Source organism: Corythoichthys intestinalis, chromosome 2 (assembly GCF_030265065.1).
Source record: "Corythoichthys intestinalis isolate RoL2023-P3 chromosome 2, ASM3026506v1, whole genome shotgun sequence".
Lineage (NCBI taxonomy): Eukaryota > Metazoa > Chordata > Actinopteri > Syngnathiformes > Syngnathidae > Corythoichthys > Corythoichthys intestinalis.
In genome coordinates, this window is record NC_080396.1 from 18310932 (window position 1) to 18334159 (window position 23228).

At 38.4% G+C, this 23228-nt stretch overlaps 1 protein-coding gene across 5 annotated transcripts in view; it reads right to left on the reverse strand.

The window, feature by feature from the left end:
* flna (filamin A, alpha (actin binding protein 280)) overlaps positions 1-23228 on the reverse strand; it is an 83682-nt gene that overhangs the window by 30574 nt on the left and 29880 nt on the right. For all 5 annotated transcript variants that reach the window (XM_057859604.1, XM_057859587.1, XM_057859613.1 and 2 more), the window contains exons 3-18: positions 14865-15116; positions 14315-14412; positions 12152-12299; positions 10917-11035; positions 10739-10816; positions 8699-8861; positions 8425-8625; positions 4995-5132; positions 3142-3268; positions 2925-3061; positions 2654-2850; positions 2402-2515; positions 2014-2157; positions 1801-1924; positions 1505-1665; positions 1312-1402 (exon numbers count right to left, since the gene is read on the reverse strand). In XM_057859604.1, coding sequence (XP_057715587.1) covers positions 1312-1402; positions 1505-1665; positions 1801-1924; positions 2014-2157; positions 2402-2515; positions 2654-2850; positions 2925-3061; positions 3142-3268; positions 4995-5132; positions 8425-8625; positions 8699-8861; positions 10739-10816; positions 10917-11035; positions 12152-12299; positions 14315-14412; positions 14865-15116 — 2292 coding nt within the window. The remainder of the gene's footprint in view (positions 1-1311; positions 1403-1504; positions 1666-1800; positions 1925-2013; positions 2158-2401; positions 2516-2653; positions 2851-2924; positions 3062-3141; positions 3269-4994; positions 5133-8424; positions 8626-8698; positions 8862-10738; positions 10817-10916; positions 11036-12151; positions 12300-14314; positions 14413-14864; positions 15117-23228) is intronic.

Below are 23228 nucleotides of genomic sequence, written 5' to 3' on the forward strand. Positions count from 1 at the left end.
ATATATTACTGCTAATGATTTAAAAATCTAATATATAGTACATGTGTTGACCTACGGAGGGCGTCATGTTTACGCGCGCAATGCATGCTGGGCGTGATGACGTGGTTGGGCTGGACTGGGAGAATAGCTGTGCTAGCTCGCAAGCGAAGCTAGTTTTGTTACAGAGCTGTGGGATGAGTTCCCAACGTCATACCTGTATCCAATTCTAGCTCATCAGCAGTGTCTTTAAACTGATCCTAGGCGGATTGCAGAGATATTGACTTGCTGCCATTTGACAGTTTGCATTTTTGACTCAGTCGTTGAGAGTTGATCGAGTCTTTGCTTTGGTTTTTCCATTCATCTTCCTCTCACTGCGGTTTTCCCTCTTTTTTTTTTTATTTTTATTTTTTATATTGATCCCGACCTACTGACACGGACCATTTTTGAGTCTCCCTTTTTCGCGATCGCATGTTTTTTGTGTTCAATAAACCGTTTTACACAATCTCCATGTTATTGTTGTCTGCTTGCTTCACCGTCACTAGACACTGCGGTGAAGTGAGCCACGTTTTCCTAATTCCGTGGTCAAGCCAGCCGTACTTCCTTTTCAGTTGAATTTCCCTTTCAGGTTTTACCGCACTGAGACAAATATCGCACGTGGGTTGCGATTGCTTTATAAAGGACAATCATGACACTAACGTCACTCGGAAATATAGTTCTGTGATCTACACGCTCGTCTGTCACAGGGTAAACATTGGTTCGAATCCCGATGGAGACTTCATTTAATGGCTTTTGATTCACGTTTTGTGAAATATCGACATTGCTGTCCTGCTCATCACTTTTCCGCTTGGGTTCAAATTGCAAAGGCAGAACCGACGACATGTTTATGTAGCTAAAGAGTGACACTGTGGAAGCACTGCCCAGAGTGCATTGCATCGTCATTAACAATGGTGACCTAATTAAACTAATTTTACAAAATTAAAATGAAAACATTAAGAGGGGTTTTTAGTATCAGATTATTAAAATTGATACTAACACTTGTATTTTAAGAATTTCATGTCTTTCTATCTGTTGTACCCTTTAAAAAGGTATGTTTTAACTTTTGACTTCTCATTGCCAAGTGAGCTCAATTGGAAATTTCTCATTTACTTAGGTAGAACTTCAAGAGTTCCCTGAAAATGAAAGTAAAAGACTTATGATCTGTGAGAAAAATGTGATGTGGTACTTGAATGCATTGTATACTATTAATGCATCATAGTAAGGTCCCACTTCGATCACATTAGTTTTACAGTCAAGTACATGTTATAGAAGATTTTAAAGAAATGGTACCCTCACCACTGCGGCTGAGCCCTGGGCCTTCTGCTTTCACTTTACTGGCATCATGTGCAGGATCCACTTTAATCCGGATTGGTGTCATTGGAATAGCCTGAAAACATGAACATTGTCATAACACAACTTTTCAAATATAGACCGTATCAACACAACTTTCAAATAGAGAATAAAAGCTATTTGTGAAAATTCAACTCACTTGGTCAGCAAAGAGAACCATGATGGTGTAGCTGCCTGCTCCAGGTGGTGTGTACTTGACAGTGAATGTATCGTTGTCGTTCCTGATAATGTCAAAGTCTATGTCTGCCTCTGCAGGACCCACAACTCCAGGGGCGCACTTGATTCCAATGCTGATGTCACCTTTGGACAGAAATTGTGATGCACATACACATTATTAAATGAGGTGTCCTGAAAATGCACATGAAACCTAAGGACATTATTTTAGGGACAAATTTACTTCATTTAGATAAGGGAAAAAAAACATCCTGTCTTTACCTTGACCAGCTTCAGCACAATCTACTGTAAAATATGTTGGCTCAAAAGCCTTTAGACCAGTCTTGGCCACTCCGGGTCCTGATACCTTCACTTTGTTTGGATGGCAGCCGGCCCCAACATTCATCTGTTGCCAAATGCAAAATAAATTATTGTGACAAAATGTCATTTAAAGTAAATCACTGAAAAAGTTTGATTAAATGTTCGTCTACATACCCTAAAAGGGCTGTCAGGAATGTTGACTCCTCCCCATGATACCATGACTGTGTGTTTTAAAGGTCGGCGCGGAGTGTAACTGCAGGTGTATGTGCCATTTCCATTGTCTTTAACGTGCACATCCAGAGGAGTGCCTTCCCCGTCCTGAATAGTCCAGGACAAACAAGGTGTAATAGGCTTTGTTTCAGTGCTACTAACATTTAGAAAAACAGCATATCACCAACAATCTTCTAAATGAAAGAATATCTCTACCTTTTCTAAGCCTATTTGTTGAGCAGTTGATTAAAACAGTGCTTTGAGCAAAACCTATCCTGTAGGTGGCAGTAATACTTTTTTCTCCACAATCAGTGTTTGTTACAAGATAGAAATTTGTATACGAGAACTTTACCTGAGCAACAATCTTCAGTGGAGCTTTTCCACCTTGCTTGGCATCAACCGTAAACTCTGTGGGTTTGCCAACAGCCAAACCACTGCTTTGAAGACCTGGGCCATATGCCTTAACCTGGAAAAACAACTTTCACTAGTTCGGAAGACTGTCGTGTATGACGGGAATTACAGTCCTGTGTAAAACCTTACACTACAATTAAATGTCTTTTTAGAACACAATCATATTTTCTAGTGTTCCATAGCTCTTAATTACCTTATCAGGGTGAAAGTCTTTGCCAGGTGGGTTGACAATCTCAGCCATAAATGGTGAGTGTTGAATATCCTCACTGTTGCAGAGAACATGCACCGCATACTCGCCAGGCTCTGTGGGCCAGTAGCGTACATCACAAGAACCGTCTCCTTTGTCGTCACATTCAATTTTAGCCTGAGATGGACCTTCCACTGAGAAACCTGAAGAGAGCAATTTATTTTTAGTAAAGCAACTACGACGTTAAGCGATGGTTAACATTTTAAGACATACATACCCAGAGTGCCGACATTGTCCCCGACAGCCTCTACAACAAAGTCAGCAGATTTGCCAACCACGCCACCCTCAAGGCCTGGACCCCAAGCCCTCACTTTCTGTTGGCCAGCTTCAGGCCCAATCTTAACTTCAATGGGACTGAAGAGCAAAAATAGTTTTTGTATACCTCCTCAATCTAATAACAGTGGTAGCATAAAGTATGTTTCAGTGAAAGGTACCTGCGAGGTATGTGCTGTCCTCCCCAGGTGATGGTGATGCTATATGTGCCAGGTGTTGTGGGGTAATACTCAAATTCGTACACACCATCACCCAAATCTTTCCTCTTGCAAGGCTCTTCAAGGCCCTCTGTAAACAGGGAGCAACATTAGTACCACTGCCATGATTAGCCGCTTTCGCACTGTAGGAGCTATCCGCAGTTCCTAGAACCTTTTGGGGGACGACGTCATTTTGCCTGCTCACATATGTAGGAACTAGACATGTGCCGACTAACGTTTTCAAGGTATACCACGGTATGACAGTTTCAAAAACCGCAAAAATTTTCCGTCATACAGTCCCTACGGTATTAGCCCTTTATGTCCCAAAAATACAGGGAGAAATCCCTCGATTGCAGCTGCAAGGCTCAACCCTCCCCCACCAGTTTTTGCTCAGTGTCAGTGAGTCAGCTGTGCTACACGATGGCTAGAAGAGGTGAAACGCCTCAAATCCCCCCCCATCTAAGAAGACGAAATCGCTGGTATGGGAATACTTCGGCTACAGAAAAGTTACAGACGGCAGCAGCTAAGAGGAGGGTCAACCGACATGTAAAACATGTTTGCGGAGAGTGGCTGCCGAGGAGGCAATACCTCCAATATGATTTGCATTTATACAAGATTAAAGGTTGGGAAACACCATCATGAACGTTTCCCACCAGCTACGAGAGTTAACTCCAGCGTGTTTAGTGTGTCTAGCGGTGGTAAAACGTGTTTTTTTTTCCCTCTCTGGCAATAGTCTCTGTTGAGAAAGTGTGTGTAAAATGTAAACATGATACGAGTCATACATACGTGCTTTTTGTAGAAATTAATTCAATTATTTTTGTTCTGATGGTAATAATGATGAGCTGTAGCTATGGGTTTTGGCTCATCTAAAGGACTGCATTTTCAGTATTTTAATTTTATTAAGAATATTTTAGTCGTTTTTTGTTTTTTGTTTTTATTTTAAACTTAACATTATATTTAAGTTCCAATTTGCTGATATGTTTTGAAAAATAAAAATCCTATTCAATGGAAAAAAAGTTTTTTACCCAGATATCTCAAAGTAACACATTTTAGAGCTGTAATTGCAATACCGTGATATTTTGGCTTAAGGCTATCATACCATCAGAATCTCATACTGGTACATGCCAAGTAGGAACAAGGGACCAAGAACACCAGTTCCAAGCACCATCTTAGTTTAGATTTCTCCAGGATAATGAGCTGCAACTCCTTTGGTGTAAATATCGTAATACAATGTGGGTAACTGAGACTTATATCTGAACAAATAGTTTCCTTGTAAAATTAAGTTGGAAATTATGGTATTTAAATTTTATGTAGATTTTGTTTGACGTTAGTTAAAAGCCAAAAATCCACTGCTTTGTGGCACTGCACTTTGCAAGAGTGATACTTTAGCCAAAAAAAATAAATAAATAAATAAAAAAAAAATAAATTAAAAAAAAAAAAAATATATATATATATACACACACACACACACACACACACACACACACACAGTACTTAAATCATTTCTGCCTTTTTCCAAACATGGCAATGTGTCTTGTGATTAACATATTTGGGAATCACCATCATGTAGAAAATGGTATGTTAAGCAATACGCTTGAGTTGGAGGTCAATTTTTCTTCAAAAAAAAAAAAAAAAAAAAAAAAAAAAAAAAAAAAAAAAATGCTGCAACACTTCCTCCTTTTAAGTGTTGTTGAACTGGCCACCAGACATGTTCAAAGTTGGAAAAAAAATAAATCACAATCAATCATGACCGCTTGAAAGGTTTTGACAAAAAACTCCAATAAAAATACTGTATATAAAATTAAATACACACTCACTGGGTCCCTTGATAGTGACTTTGAGCTCTCCAGTGCCAGCTCCTTTGGTGTAAACCTTGAAGTCTGCAGTCTCCTTTACCCTTAAGCCCTTTGGCTGCAGACCACGACCCTTTGCTTTGCATAGGCTGGGGTTGCATGCTGCAGGCAAAGCATACAGGCATACGCATACAATGAGAAATGGCTCTTTGTGTTCTGAAAAACTGACGATAAATCAGGTCAAGACAAATGTGCGCGTATCAGTGTGTGGTCCCCATGGTAACGGAATAGTACATGCATGGCTAGATCATTTTACTTGAGCAGTCAAACGTAATCTTGCTGTGACAAGACTTTGGCAAACCAAAGAAAAAAAAAATGTCAGGCTTCTATTAGATATGCACAAATGGTGCTTGGACAAACCCCAGTAAATTAGTCTTTGAACCCTGTACCTACCACTCTGGCATTCAAGCTACCCTGGCCTTCCTGGGTCACATATCCTTTGGGTTTTGTTGTTCTAACGTAGACAATAACTGGATATTTGAAGGAGTAAACAGTAGCTGTTGGAACACTGAAAAGCACTAAGTGCTGATTTGATCTCAGCTAGCTCTGCCGTAGTGCTGTGGATAAAGTTTCAAAGTTTCTTTATTTGTCATTACAACAAGTATAACGAAATACATTCCAGGTTCAGCCCGACCGAGACAATTATAACATCACATTGGGGGAATAGAGGCCGAGCTGCCTGCCAGATCGCTATGTAAAGCGCTCCGGACAGTTTGAAATCAAAAACACAGTGTTAAATTGGGTTTTTCCATTGCAGAAGAAAAAAAGAAGCTAAATATTTGAAGGTCAGGTGACAATGGTGCCTAGCATAAGTACCTTTTGTTGCAATACAATCCATTTGCATAGAAAAAAAAAAAAAATGTCGGGCAATAATACAATAATTTTCGCCTCAATTGTATTTCCATCATTCAATTAGTACTTTAAATTTTTTTCAACGGCTTCTTCTGTCCCTCCTCTCCTATCCTAACCCTATAACACTGAACGTGTCGGCTGCGACACGTTTTCGCATATCATCTTTGAAGCCTCGTCACGCTGTAATTATTTCACCCACGTTCCGCTGGTTGCTCTCATTTGAAAGTACAGAAGTTGATGTCCACACCAGTTTTTATTTAAAGTCAATCGACCAAGTAAAACGGGAGATAATGTCATTTGAGTTTTATAACACTCATAAATCTTATTTCCATCATTTCTCGTCCTTTTTCAAAACTGTAAGCAGCACAAAAGACTACATATCCCAAAAGCCGTTGTGATGTCAAGAAGGACGAACCTAATGTGAACATTTTTAATGAATTGCCGAACGAGGCGCCAACTAAGGAAAGGGAGGCATGCAAAGCGAGCAACGGCCGGTTGGATTGAGCGAGCGACTTTGAAACGTGCAGAATGAATCGAAAACCAAATTTAGCACAAGCTAATGTATTATTTTGTTGACTCAAGGAAGAGGATGAGCCGTATTTGTCGTTGGTTTCCTCGGATGAGTCAGCGTCTCGGCGAGTAGAAGTGACAGCAGCGCAAACGGCGGAAGAGTCGGCTGTGTGACATGGTTCCGTGACGTGTTCAAGAAGAAACTTTATTGAGTACGCAAAAAAAAAGAAACTTTATTGGGTCACATGCTTGAAAAAAATTGAACTGAACTACTTGTCAATATTTTTGAAAAATGTTTTTTTCAATTATATGTTTTTTTCTTCATTATGAAGCTTTTCAATTTTTATATAGGTGTGTGTTCGAGAAGCTTGATTGCATATACGTAGATGCTTTTGATAAAGTGATGGGTACAATACCTAACTTCACAAAGCTATATCCTCCAAACCCTTTTTGTGTTGGATGATATTTATCTTTTTTTTTTCTTTCCATTTTGCACTGTATATAACCTGTTTTGACCATAGTATGTGTAAAGGCCAAAAAAGCCTGTGACCATACCTGCTGTTTGTGTTGAATTGTCAAACATAAAACTATTCAATCTTTTTTTCTATTGAATATTTATCCTAACAAGTTGAATAAATATTATCAAGCTTCAAAACGGTTGGTCGAGCATTTTTGGTCGTCAATTGGACATCAAGATTACAAATTTTGATAAAAGATTTGGGGATTTTTTTGGGCCCAAAATGTGGATTATAATTTGTCAGTGAATAAAACAACAATTTGGACATGAAATTCAAGGTGTCCTGAAAAGGGACCCAACCTGGCCATTGTGAACATTTTTTTTCTTCGAAATATAAAGGCAACATCACATGCATGCAAATTTGGACAAAATAGGCTTAGGTGTTAAAGGGTTAAACGAGTCAAAAGGAAGTTGGCCTTCAGGTAAATGTTGATATAAAAATGCCTGGCAGTTGGATGGCATAAACGATAACTACAAGAAGAGATTAGCTATACATGTACAAGAAATGTCCATCGAGTGGGAAGCTAGAGCTAATTTATTATAAAATAGATAATTTCATTACTTTGCTGTGGTTTAATTTAACTCATATGGGAGGACAGTATGGAGGGAGGACAGTATAGACTAGTGCACGACAACTAACTAATATCTAAGAGATTGTTTTCACTCAGAAAGACATTCTCAAATCAGAAATCTTTTCATAAAATACAAACTGCAATGCGAAATAAGACAGTGAAAAGAATAGATAAAGGCTGCATGCAAGGATCAGATTAACTGTGACTAATGTCATTATATAATCTGCCGACAGAATGTTGCTGAGCTGGAACAAATTGGATTCAAACTGTTTTAATGGTAAAATGGCTACTAACGACAAGACAAAATGTCTGTTGCAAAGCAGAATGTAGGGAGAAGAGAATTTCCTCATGGAGGTGTAAAATTCTTCTCCACTAGGGTACCAACAGTGATGGAAAACTTGTACAAAAGTCCAAAGGTGAAACAATAAAACATGCAATTTTACAAAAAACATCACATTAATGGGCATACACTTCTAAAACTCAAGCAAAAGCATGCAACCATGCATTTAATAAAAAAAAAAAGATTGAATTATCGCTATCTTTGTGAGGATATTCTGTTGTCACCCTTCTCTATGAAGTTAAATTTCATCTAAAAGTGACAATTAACGGCATCTAGAGACATCTATAGAGCCTGTGCTTACTGCTAAAATGGATTTAAAATATGTCGCTTACGAAGATAGCGATACATGAACAAACAGGCACAGACACATTTGGGTACCCAAAAGAGACTCCCGGAAACAGGAAATAACAGCAGAAGGAAGAGCCAGCTCCCGACAGAGGGCAGATTCAACCAGGCCTCTATCAGAAGAGGCCAGGGAGGATCCAGCACAGAGACAGGAGACAGCAAAGCATTAAACACAAAAGAAAACTGATTGTGACAGTAACATTGACAACAGTTACTATTGGAAATATTAATAGTTAAAAAAATTCCTAAATGTCATACCTTCGCCAATATCCACTGTAAAAGGACTTTTGTTGATCTGACCACCAGCAAAGGTTACATAAATGATATGTTGGCCCTCCTGGGTTGGTTTGTAGGTGCAGCGGTAGCTACTGTTGCCTTTGTCCTCTATGTTGCAAGTTACAGTGTTCTTTTTCCCTGCCGGGTCCATAATCACTACTTCCACTTCACCAACACCAGCACCTGTCCAAAAAGAGGAGGGCTATGAGATAGAGAAATGGGGAAGAAAAATTTTCACCCAGTATTATAGCCATGCCTGCTGTGTATACGTCAAAATAAGTGCTCTTGTTAGCAATGTTGCCCGATGGCTCCAAGCCAGGGCCTTGAGCAGTGGCCTTGCTGGAGTCTCCCTGCGCCATGCCAATCTCCACCTCAAATGGGCTCTTGGAGATGTGTTGACCTGCAAACAACACTGTCACCTACAAATGTCAAAGAAAACAGAAACAATATATTAAATCATACAAAAGGACACTTACGGCTCAAAAGAGCATATAAACATTAAAAGTCCAACGGTAATTATTGTCCATTTAAGATATAAATTCCCAATCAAAATTGGTTTAAACTGTGAGGCCAACAACTTAATTTTTGCTGTACAGTCCCTGGCAAAAGTCTTGTTGCTTATCCATTTTGTAAAAACAATCGCTAATAACCTGACTTTTAATTATTCAATTGGTTTCAGAAATCGCTCGTACGAAAGCTAACACCCTCCCAAATTATGTTGAATGTACAAAAATATACTTGTTTCACTGAAAAAAGATTGATCATTTAATGAAGACATAAAAGGTCAAATTTTGGCAAGACAAAAGTTTTGTTGCCTACAGAAAATAGTGTGAAAATTGAACAAAAAAATGTACTTCAAATACAAAATTATGTTACATAACATAAGCGAATTAAGTAGTGGTGCTGTGCGATCCAAATTTAATATTTTGTATGACTTCCATGGGCTTAGGCAAGGATTCGTACAATTTATTGATGAAGTCATCAGGAACATCAAAGAAAGCAGTCTTGCATGCCTCCCAGAGTTCATCAACATTCTTGGGTTTCGTCTTCCATGCTTCCTCTTTCATCCTGTTCATGTCTGGTGAATGGGCTGGCCAGTCCTGGAGGATCTTGAGCTTCTTTGCCTTGAGGAACTTTGAGGTGAGATTGAAGTACGCCATGGTGGAGAACCATCCTGCTGCAGAACTTTTCCCTTTTTATGGTTAGGAATGTAAGAGGAAGCCAAGATTTGTTGATATTTCAGACTATTTATGTTGCCTTCCACCCAGATCTCTCGCACACCCCCATACTGGATGTAACCCCAGACCATGATTTTGGTAATGATGTAACCACCAAACTTCACTGTTTTCTGAGTGAATCTCGAATCCAAGCAGGCTCCAGTGTGTCTCCTGCAATAGTTGTGGCGAATGTGGTGTAATTCAATGGAAGATTCATCTGAAAAATCCACCTTTTGCCACTTTTCCAGCGTCCATCCTTTTAACAGGCTGTAGGCCTTGGCAAATGCTACACGTTTTTTTAATTGTCTGCACCCTGTGATATAAATAGTCTGAAATATCAACAAATCTTAGCTGCCTCTTACATTCCTAACCATAAAAAGGGACAAATTCTGCAGCAGGATGGTGCTCCATCACATACTTCAATCTCTACCTCAAAGTTCCTCAAGGCAAAGAAGATCAAGATCCTCCAGGACTGGCCAGCCCATTCACCAGACATGAACAGGATGAAAGAGGAAGCATGGAAGACGAAACCCAAGAATGTTGATGAACTCTGGGAGGCATGCAAGACTGCTTTCTTTGATGTTCCTGATGACTTCATCCATAAATTGTATGAATCCATGCCGAAGCCCATGCAAGTCATACAATATATTAAATTTGGATCTCATAGCACCACTACTTAATTCGCTTATGTTATGTAACATATTTTTGTATTTGAAGTACATTTTTTGTTCAATTTTCACACTACTTTCTGTAGGCGGCAAAACTTTTGTCTTGCCAAAATTTGACCTTTATGTCTTCATTAAATGATAATTTTTCTGTGAAACATATTTTTGTACATTCAACATCATTTGGGAGGGTCTTAGCTTTCATATAAGCCATTTCTAAAACCAATTGAATAATTAAAAGTCAGGTTATTAGCAATTGTTTCTACAAAACGGATACGCGAACAAGACTTGTCAGGGACTGTATATTGAAAACATTTGGAGTGTGGCATCAATAGATTACCCAGATTAACATTTTACAGTTGCTTACGTTCTCTCTCATCACATTTATCTCACACACATGAAAATATTGCATACCTTGTGCATGCCAGTGACTTTTGGGATGTAGAAGACAGAGTAGGTGCGATTCTTATCGTTGTTGGCTGTCACTTTGGCCTGGAAATAGAATTGATTGGTTTAGAAATGTTTTTTTTTTTTTTTTTTAAATGCAGCACTGAGTGATAGCATGTGCTTAATAGCACAAAGCCGCTTTAACCTCCTCTCTGTGTCCAGCAGGGTCCTCGACATAAACGAGTACTTCTCCCATTCCTGCACTGATGGTCTCCACAGTGAACACAGCCTTTTTCATCACGACATTACCAAGCGGCTCAATGCCTGCAGAGAGTAGGAATTTGTGCTTAATGATATTGGAAAAAAAAACTTACATTGCGACTTTTTGGGGGTTTGCAATATATATCGCAATATTAAAACTAGTACAATTTTCACCAGATGACTTGAATAGCCCTGTTTGGGAAGACTTTGGTTGACCCAGTGTTTTTGTAATAGCGTATTGCATTCAGTATTTTATTAGATTGTTTTTCCTGAGTTTCCCCCTTGTTTTCTCATTTATCCTTGTTAGGGTTGGGCATCGGGCATCGATGGGAACCTGTTCTAAAACTCCGATGCTCCCGGAACCGTTCGAATTTTAAAATTTCGATTCCATGTTTCGATGCCCTGACCTCCGAGCAGAAAAAACTTGCTGCCGAAAACCACGAAGAAGAAGCCACAAGAAGCGTGTGTTTGTGCATTGCAACTTGATTACAACCATGGACACAGTATGGCGGCACTCAAAAGTTTGAATTTAGGACACTAAAATAAAGTATGCATTTTTTTTTACCCTGCTTCTTAAAAGAATGGACTCGAGAATCGTTCGGAACTGGAATCGAAACGTGGAATCTGAACCGGAATCGTTCAATTTCAAACGATGCCCAACCCTAATCCTTCTATTCTTATTTTTCTTCTTTATTTTATATTCTTTAAACAATTTATCATATTCTTCATTATAAAAATGTTATCTTAGTTTCTGTAATTTGTTACTGTTGCATTATAGATCTAAGGTCTTTCAATTTACTTCAGTTGTATTCATCATTCATTTAAGAACTGAAAGTGCAAAAAATTTGCAAAACCGGGATATTTGATTGTATTCAAATAATACCATTTAATCCAGGTTAAGGGAGTTTATCTGTGAATGATCAAGTTTGCTGTATGTAAAAGGGGATGACAGTTGCTGCTTTTATGAAGCAAACCAAACGTCTATGTGCTCTAAAACTTATAATAATAATAATAATAATAATAATAATCGCCAATCCTGCGATAGGACTATTGCTCATGCACACATCGCGATGTCGATATTCAAACGATATATTGTGCAGGCCTAGAAGAAATGGTCTGAAATAGCTTTTTTTCTTGGAATTATGTGCGTATTGGGGTAAAGATTTCATGTGTGTTTACCTGGCCCATAAGCACGTGCTTTCTTGGGGTTGAGTTTGGGTCTGAGTGGTGCACCAGGCTTAAGTTTACCCTTTGGGAACTGGGACAGGTAAGTCATGACTGAATGCTCATCCACATTGGGGTCAACAATTTCCTCAGGGGTTATAACCTAGGAGGGGAAGACAAGATTTTATTAACCTGAAGTGAGATCGTTGGCCATTTTTATGAAAGCCAGGAAGGTTCAAACAGCACAGCTAAAAGAAAACCAGATTTGCAGTTTGTAGAAATTACATGCAACTTACAAACACTCATAACCAGAATCCACCAACTGAAATACACATGCCCTTTGTTTTTTTTCTGAAACAGTCCACCAAAGACTTAGACAAAGGCCTCTTCTTAGCAGACTGATAGCGGTGGGCGGAAACGGCAGCAACCACACAGCCAAGTGTGAGCACGCAATACTGTGCCAGCTGCCAACTCTGTGCCAGTCAGCACAACATAACACAGTCAATTGCAGCCCTTGAGACAATTATGCATTTTAAAATTGCACTAATAGGTTTGGCTAGAGAAACCCCGAGTGGAGGATCCATCGAAATGAGGGTACAATGACCTTGGTCTGACAGATTTTTAAGTACTGTATTTCCGTTTCGTGTGGGACAGAACCACATAACCAACATACAATTAAAGTCACAAATGTCGAAAATTTGTCAACAAGTCCTCCAGGGTCTCAATCAAGTCACACTTACTCTGTGAATGTCGAGTGCTAACATTCAGTCTCTAAAGCAAGCAAACATTGTTTTGGATATTTTGCTATGTAATTAGCCTCTCAATGTAGTACAAAAACTACCTACGTAGTTTAACATTCATTTAAATTCATTTCCTAGTTTTATTTCTATTTCCCGTTTCAATTGCCTTTTTCCCCCTAAACTTTGATTTAATGTCATTTTTACGTATCATTTTATCCGTTTGTGGATCTTCATGTGATATAAAGCACTTTGAATTGCCTTGTGTTGAATTAAGCAAAACAAATAAATTTGCCTCGCCTTAAAAATCCTAACAGATGATGTCGTTGTTAGAACTTCACTAATTGATAGTCAAGTCACATGCACCCTGGAGAACGCGGTAAATCCAGTATCTAATAATACAGTAAGAAACTAAGGTGAGGTGACTTTTACTTGAATTCGTAAAGTTTTTAACATCAGGAGTCATTCACAACCAAAACACCGATTCCATTCACAACTCAAATATCAGTATGGGTCAGAACAAAACTATTGCAGTTCACACAGGCAAAAAAAAAAAAAAAAAAAAAAAGAATCCAAACAGACTTAAAACTGTTAATCACATGATTTTCATTTTGGCCAACAAACGGGTGATCATCTGGCTTTAGCTGTTTTGCTCCTCTTAAGTGGAACAAATTGCAATCTAGGCTTAAACTACAGTCACTCATCTTGGTGGTTTTAAATCTCCTTTGTCTGATGTTTTTACTGATTATTGTAACTGTTTCCGGTAGTGTATTTCGTGTTGTCTGATATTTGTGAATGTTTCTTTTTGCTCAGGCCTCTCTTGTAAAAGAGATATTAATCTAAATGAGACTGCCTGATAAAATAAAGATTACATTAAAAAATAAATAAATAAAAATCATACAACTCCAACCTTAGGGCTGTCTAAATTGAACATGTGTGTTTCATTTCTTACATTACAAAAGTTGGAACGAATAACACACTTGTTTTTTTCAAGAAAATGAAACTTGCACTCTGAAATCAATAAAATCTCGTATTGTCGACTGTTGCACCGATAGCCACCTAGCCAGCCCTTGAACAATCGCAAGCTTGTCTATCAAGTTACATCAAGTCCCCTTCCTGTAATAAACAACATTTCACGTCACAAAAACAAGCACCTGTGTTGCATCACCTCCAACTCTTAGTCGCACACTCAGTCAACCCACAGAATCTGTTAATGTGCAGAGAAGCTCTCACTTCAGAAATATTGAGCGATCAAGAGCTTCAAAACATTTGTTTCCAAGCTATTCAAATTGATCAATATAGCATCACGAAAACAGAAGTAGAGAACTTAAATGGACTTGTATTTTTTTTTTTTTTTAAATGCCTTCAATGTCTCACGTCCAAAAATTTGCAAAACCCCAATGTTTGTTGAGTTTTAGAAGCCATTTGAGGAGTACTTTACCTGTGGTATCCCAAGCCAGTCATCAGCTTGTTGCATGGCCTCACGAGCATTATCCACAGGTTTCGTCTGATCCCATTGGTCCCAGTCAGGACACAGACCTGAGGAAAGTGGCAAAAGATAATCAGATACACAGTATAGAAATCAGGATTTTAACCAACAAGCAGTTGTTTGAAACAGTTATGTCTTGTCAGGCTTCAAGTAATGTAATTCCATACACCAAGCCATGGTATGCATGTTATTTTGAAATATTTCTGCAGGGAAACAAAACTTATAAAAGCTGGTAAGTGGTGTGCAGAATATCCCAAACATTCTTATTAAAATGTTCATCTCTAGATCAAATTATGCTCTTCTTGCCTCCCACTAACTTTACTGATAACAGAATCCTCTCACCTAACCCCAAGGCTTTTTTTGATTCCCTTTAACTCAAGAATTTTCCTTCACCAAACCTAAAACTTTGCACAATGCCTTCACATCACTTTCTTCCTGCGTTTGCCCCCTAACCCCGCCCTTAGCTTATAAAAACTAAAATATACACCACTTCAGCAGTCACCTGGAGCACAGCTGTCGACCAGGGCCCCCAGAGCCCGGCCAGTCTGCCAGTCCCGGTTGAAGTTTGTGATGGGAAGCTCAGGTAGTTTGTTCTGAATCCATCCCAATAACCTTTGCTTGGGGGTCTTTTGTTTGCCGTCATCTGCCTCCTCTTCCTCATCCCACATCGGCATGGAGATGGAGTAGTGCAGGATCAAGGTCCAGATCAGACCCAGGATGAGCTTCAGATTTCCATCAACAATGGCTTTGGAGTCTAAAAGCAGCAACAACAACCAACAAAAAAATTGTTATGTTTTCATGTTCCAACTCCGTATGGGTGACTGATTCATTTAAACCTTTGAAATTTTACATTTCATGATGCAAGGGTACAATCTGTGAATGTTCTGAACTCTGTGTAATGTGGAGTGGAATAATGCCTGAAGGAATTCCACATGAATAAGAGAACTTCCCATAGATCACGTCATGTTCTTTAGACCGCAAACAAGAATGAGAATGAATCATCACCACCTCAGCAATTAACCGATTGGGTCCATCCTCAGTTACAGTTACACCTTATAAAAAACAATCATGATATACACACACATACATATATACATATACATATATATATATATATATATTTTTTTTTTTTTCCTGAGTAAACCAAAAGGGATATGAGGAAAATATTTTAAAAAACACTGATAAAAAGGGATGTCAAGTTTAACTAGATATCACTGCGACAACATTTTATAATTATCCAAATTACTGGATAATGATTAATTACCGTATTGTCCCGAATACAAGACGGCCCTGATTATACGACGACCCCCTCTTTTTCAAGACTCAAGTCTAAAAAAAGTTTTGAAGACCAAATTTTTATACAGAAAATACAGTACATCTGAAACAAATTATTATAACAATATATTTGAGAGAAAAAGCATGTTATTTTGCCTCATACAAATCTTAATATCTGAACATTTAGATATGTAAACTAAAGTGCAGTCACATTCGTAAATTAATGGCTTCTGGTTTTTGAAACGTAAATAAACCAATCTATTGTGATTAAACAACAAAATTGCAATAACTGCATTAACCATCAAAGTGAAGTCTAACTGCAGTCTTGAAAGAAATCTGAATAAGGAAAAACATTGCAATAAAATAATGCAAACTGGTTAAACTTGAGAGTACCTGAGATCTGTCACGACAGAACATCGCTTCAATGATATATGGCGCCATCTAGCGTCGTGAATGGGTATAATGTCTAGACCGCGAATATAAGACGACCCCCACTTTTCCCAGTCTTATTTCAATGCAAAAAACACAGTCTTATATTCAGGCCGATACGGTATGTTGGGCCAATACGGTATGTTGAGTAATGGAAGAATGTGCCACATTTCAGCCTTTTCGCCACGTTAGGAGAAAAAAAATCTAAAATAGTCAGAATTACAAGAACAAGGTCGAATGAACTACAACTACCACGACTGAATGCAGGTCATCTGTTCACAAATAATAGAATTATAGCAACTTTATTTTGTGTCCTCAACAAAAAAAGAGAATGATCTTTTTAACCCACCCCCAGGCGGTCAAACAATAAAAACATTTAGACTAATACATTTGTGCTAAACATTTGGCACTCGTCCAGACAAGAGTCAAGAGCAAGAAAAAAAATTGTGGGCTAGCCTAGCAACTCAAGATTAAATCACAACTACACACATAAACCACGTAACAGTCAGGAGGCATGCACGTACATGTTGCCCAAAATGGGTTAGTCAGGAAAGTAATCTCAAACATGAGGACAAGCCTTGAGGAAAAATGTGTGTCCATCCTAACTGAAGGTAATCAGACCTAGTCTACAAAAATGTGTTGAAGTTCTGAAGTGATGAAATCTTATCTTGAATGACTTGGCACTCCGTAAGTGAGGTGTGACACGGTGTCACAAAATGTCAGCTGCCCCAATGGAAAAATACAGCGAGAGATTTGGAGTCAAACCAGTTTAAAAAAAAAAAAAAAGTGCCACTTTAGTAACCCCTCACCATGGGAACTCTGAATCTGTGGATTACCATCGCAACCCAGAGTCAATTCATTCTGCGGTGGTACAAAAGAGGTGATGACAGAAAAGACTGGAAGCGAAATATGTGACAGTAGAAAAAGACTATCATAGTGAAGAGTGCTGATTAAAATAAACAGACAACTTTGAGTTGCCGTGTATATAAAAGAACATCACACGCCACAACAAGCAGTAAGAATTTCAAAGAGTCAAAAGAAGAAAGGGCGTGTCCCACCTTCATCACCTATCACCCAGAATTAACAGAAACGGGACCATAGCAAAAGCTGAAAGGCTTAACTTTTGCTAAATCAAAAAGCAAGGGCAATACTCAGATTGGCAATTTAACCAAGATTTTAGACATAAAGGGGAAAAAAATTCTGGATAGTTAAATAAGGACACAGGTTAGTGGAACCATGTCCTATGATCTGATGAGACAAATACACTGGTGCCAACAAGGTCATTGTCTCGTAGAGGCTGCATGAGTGCTGCCAGCACTGGAGGACTATATTTTACTGATGGAACAAAGAAATTCGTACTATGCAACACTGGAGCAGAAAATAATCCCCTTCCCTTAGGAGACTTGGCTGAACACAGGACTAATTAACTACCGTATTTTTCGGACTATTAATCGCTGTTTTTTTTCTTAGTTTAGCTGGGGGTGAGACTTATATTCTGGAGCGACTTATGTGCGAAATTATTATCACATTATTATATCATTTCACATCTGGTGGTTTGGTAAACTTGTTAGCATGTTCTTTATGCAATAGTTATCTGAATAACTCTTAATAGCCATGTTACGTTAGCATACCGGCCACGTTCACATTTCGTTGTTCATGCATCATGTAACATTATCATACTGTACCCTTATTCAGCATGTTGTTCTCATTGTATTTTTATTTTAAATTGCCTTTCAAGATGACATATCTGTTCTATGTGTTGGATTTTATCAAGTAAATTTCCCCCCAAAATGCGACTTATGTTTTTTTTCCCCTCTTCATTGTGCATTTTTGGGCTGGTGCGACTTATACTAAGGTATGACTTATTGTCCGAAAAATACGGTAATAGATTTAAAAATGACACCCATCAAGTCTCCCACTGGGTTTCTAATTTATCCAAACCTAAACCCAATTAAGCATCAGTCATCTTCAATTGGACCTGCCAATAACAGAGCACATATTTGTAGTAAATTTTTATCGAGTTTGTTTTATATGTGAATTTATGTTTCCAGGTGTGGTTAATTTTGTATCCATTTTGAATTTCCCAAAATTTCAAAGGGTTCAGTGAATGCTATATACTAGTAAATCTTCCGTGTTCATTAAAGCAACACTAGGTAACTTTCGGCCCTTGTAAAATATTTTATCATTTGTGATATGTCGACTGACAACTAGTTGAATTACACCTCTTTTATATCTTGTGGGGGTCTGTATCGCTTTCACCGGCACTAATTAACTTTGAGAAGGGTAGCAGGAACCCTGCCATACAAAAAAAAATTACAAATGTGCTCACTGCTTTACGGCATAGGTAACTTTCCCCTTTACCCATTCATTGTAAAGACTGAAGTTGATGCTAACGCTTCAAATTCTACAAAGATAGCAGCGCAACAAAACAGACAAAAACTTTTGTCTGAGAAGGAGAAAGAAAGGAAGGCTATCAGGATATACAGTATAAACATTGGCCCGGCTTTTACACACTGCCGTGACGGCCCCCCACAACTGAACTCGTCAGCACTGACGAGTCTAGCCGCACTGTTGCTAACCGTCATGTCTTTATTTTTTATTTTTTAGCCACAACTGGATTCATTACCTTATTACTTTTCATTCTTCACACAGCCGCTGGAAACAAATGTTTAATCCATCTGCAGGCGACCATCACGATTTTACAATACTATGCGGGTGGGCGCTGGTCCTCATGGGAACTCAGCGCTTACCCACATAGGAAACTCGCTAAAACACTACCACTTTTGTCCACCGGCGTTGCTAAAATCAGCCAAAACTGAAAAGTTACCAAGTGTTGCTTCAACTCCAACAAAGTTAAAAATAAACTACTGCACTCAAAAATAATGGTGGCCCCACAAAATAATTGACACATTTGCCATACTTTGGACAGTTGCACATTAGGGTCTACTTTATATTGTTGCCAGCGACACAGTGGCTATGGGTTTGTTGAATTTTTTTGTTTCCTTTTATGAAAAAAAAATTAGTGTGTATGTAAATATATATATATATATATATATATATATATATACACACACACACTGTTTATGTAATTTATTTACAACTGTAAAATACTAAATTCACAGGAAGTAAAAAAAAAAAAAATCACTGAAATGTTTTTAAGTATTACATACAGTGTATAAATTAGAGCTAAACCAATATGGGTTTTTTAGGAACGATACCAATTATAAGTACCGTATTTTTCGGACAATGAGTCGCTCCTGAGTATACTGTAAGTCGCATCAGCCTCAAAATGCCAAACGAAGAGGAAAAAAAACATAGGCCCAAGTCGCACCGAAGTATTAGTCGCATTTTGGGGGGAAATTTACTTGATAAAATCCAACACATAGATAGAACAGATATGTCATCTTGAAAGGCATTTTAAAAAATACAATAGAGAACAACATGCTGAATAAGTGTACAGTATGATAATGTTACACGATGCATGAACAAAGAAATGTGAACGTGGCTGGTATGTTAACATAACATAGCTATTAAGAGTTATTCAGATAACTATAGCATAAAGAACATGCTAACAAGTTTACCAAATCATCAATGTCACTCCAAACATGTGAAATGATATAATAAAGTGTTAATAATTTCACACATAAGTCGCTTGAGTCCAGAGTATAAGTAGCACCCCAGCCAAACCATGAAAAAAAAACAAAAAAAAAACCTGACTTATACTCCGAAAAATACGGTAGTTAGAGGGGCATATAACCAATTTTTGGAGCAGATATCCATTTGCAGTAAAAGTAAAAATTTGCGATTAAAAAAATTGAATAATGCAAGCACTGAACTTCATTGAAATGCCTAAAGCACGTTTATTGAATCACACAATAAAAAAATTTTTTTTAAATAGCTACAGAAGTGCATGAATTTCCTAGACTCAGACATCTCATTTGGTTGAATAAAGGTTAAATAAATAGCTCTCTGAAAATTTTCCACAGAAAATACAATACAACAAAAATACAGGGAGTTCTTAGGCTTAGCAGCACCTCTTGTATAGTTAAATAAAAACGTATAATATAGATAATCGCTTCCTGAAATTTTCCCTGAATTCTCCACCCTGATGACCTTGTTGTCTAAGTATCCTTGAGCAAGATACTAAACCCAACATTGCTCATGGTGTTGCTTCACCAGTAGGTAGATGAGGATATAGTGTAAAGCGCTTTGAAGGCCTTAAGAGGTGGAAAGGCGCAATACATATACCATGACCATTTAACTAATCAGAGGACTGGTTGATTACTTGTGCAGGAGAGAGAGTCACAGCTGCATCTGAGCAAAAATAACCCATTTTTAAATTGATTTTTTTCCATATTGGCCGGTCAGATTTAAAAATTAAAGGCAAACGTCAAATTTCTCAATATCGGCCGATTATCAGTCTATCTTTAGTATAAATGAGTGACTTCATGCAACAGATAGCAACCATTTATTCTGCTAACTTTGGGGAAGAAAAAAAGCAACTGACTTTAATAATCCGACTTATTCTTTGATAAATGCCTCTCTCGCCACTAAACTTGCTAGGAATGTGCCGGCATTCCCGACAGACCACACCAGTTCAGACAGAGCCCATATACGGACACAGACTGCTACACAATCCCTCTCTGCTGATTCATACCCCCTTAGTACATGTGTTCATGTGCATATCCGTTTGCGAGACTGCCCCCGCCACACTACCAAAAACTCCCATGACTCAACTATATACAGTGTTTGTGCAGCCATCAGCCCCCTCTCGAGCGTCAGAGCAATGACATCACCGCAACCTCTGACCCTACCGACCAGCTCTGATGCTCAGCGCAACGAAAGATCCAGAGGGAGAGGCGGAGCAAAAGTGGAAACAACACCATAAAGAGGATATAACCGAGAAACATTTTCAATGGATGTCTCGTCTCAAACGTTACATCACATGTCAAATTCCTTTGGAATCCAGATACAAATTTTGTTGTAATTTCAATTCCTGTGCCTTTTCCTAGTCATGACCCCAAACTCCAATTAAGTTGAATAGTGTAAAATGTGACTAAACAATACTTTAATTAAATCCTTTTCAACCTAAAACAAATTAAATACATTACAAACAACATTTTCAAACTGATGGTTTTTTTTTTTCTTTTTAATATTCTTTGATTTTGAAATTTGATGCCTGCAGCACACGCCAAAATAGCTGGGACAGGGGTGAACAAAGAGTGGTAAAGTTGAGGACTGCTTTAAAAAAACACCCATTTGATCTCATGGGCATCATGTCCTCTGGCCTAAACAGGAAAACCACAGTTTAAATAAAAGCCAGCATGTGATGACATTGACATGTTTGTGCCCAAGGCATCATTAATGTGAAAGGTCGGTTTTGAAGCAACACGTGCTGCCATTCTACAGTGAATTTCTAGGAATCTATGCTTATTACAACCGGACAGTATCAAGACACATTCTATACATATATATACATATATATTCTTTACAACAAGGTTTTGTAGTAAGAGTCCCAGTACGATATTATACTGACCTGCCCCCAGTTTTTATCAGTCTCTCCTTTAAAGCATTGTGAAGTGCCAAATACGATAAAGGAGACCCAGATGCTTAACCTGAAGCTGGACATCAAGCAAGAATTGGAAATAATTCAACCTACAATGCTGGCCTCTGCTCCTGAACTAATTGAGTGTTGGATAGTGGTATATTTACCCATTCTTGCTTATCAGCTTGTCCGGAAACAGCTGGGTATGTGGAGGACAGTTGTAAAATTGTTACACTGTGCTGTTAAACCCCCCCCCCGCACCCTCATCTCCAGTTGGCAATGATTGGCAGTTTAAAGTTGACAACTTGGGGGGGGGACTGGAGCTTTATCCAGCTTTCTATGTTGATAGTTTGTCAAGAAATACTATGAAATAGGGGTGTGACAAAATAACAAAATGGTGATACTGTATATCGTGATACTTTGTATCCCAAAAGGTTATCGATATGCTGCCAAGAATCGAGATAACGTTTTAAAAAGGTGTCAATGTCGAAAAAAATAAAAAACCAACCAACAAGTTGCTACTAAAGTCTTCCACCATAATAGTGTCTTAGTTAACTCTAAGGCTGCATTGTCTGTGCACGACGCCCAATCCATTTAGACTGGGAACGTTCGTTCATTCGAAACCAGAGCATTCACAGTCATTCTGTCCGATTTTCAGGGCATTTACAGGTCACTTGCAGTTCGTTCATTCACTGCCATCCCTCCCACTTCAAACGGATTGGACGTCAACTAGTGATGTACTCATTCTAATTCACAGCAGAAGCTTGTTTTTCCTGATTATTAGTTGTTTGTACAATATACTAGAATGATTTCCTGACCAGTGTATCGATAATCGTTGTATCGCCATATCGTCAGATCATTGTTATCGTGAGCTTTGTATCGCAAACCGTATCGTAAGGTACCAAGAGGTTCCCACTCCTACTATGAAATACAAAAATATACAGGGTTCCCCTAGGATTTTTTGAAGCTGTGGTGGTGGGCTGCATCGGAGTCTGACCGCCTCACCATGTCGTGCCATGGCAAAATTGCGTCATACCATGACAACCCCCCCCACACACACACACACATTTTGTTACCCAAGACGAACCATAACAAAGATCTATTTGAAATATTTCATTAGCCAGGCTAATGTCGTAGCTCTCAGCTACGGTACATGTACGTAAAATGCGTAGCCAATTACAGCTACATTACCCTACGTAATAATAAGACTTTTTTTTCCCCCTCGTAGCACCGCTTAAGATGGCCCCGCATGGTTACGGACATTACAATACACAATGAATAGGTTGCCGCTGAACCCTTCACATTAGGCTGCCGTTAGTTTGAAATGGCCTTAAAATAAATAAATTTTAAAAAGCATCTCTTTTGCACGGCGTTGCGGCTTTTATTTTGTTGTGGCGGTGCGCCACAATATTTAATTTGTAGGGGAAACCCTGATATAGTCTTAATAGTTTTTAGCACATTTTTTACCAAGAAATATATTTGGCATTTTACTTCTATTATAACAATTCCCATTTCCCCAAATGATTAGTGAGAAACATTTATGTGTGATGAGCTGCAAAACTACTAGTAAGTCTCTATATTGTGCCCATGGACTATGCATGTTACCATGTTCATTCT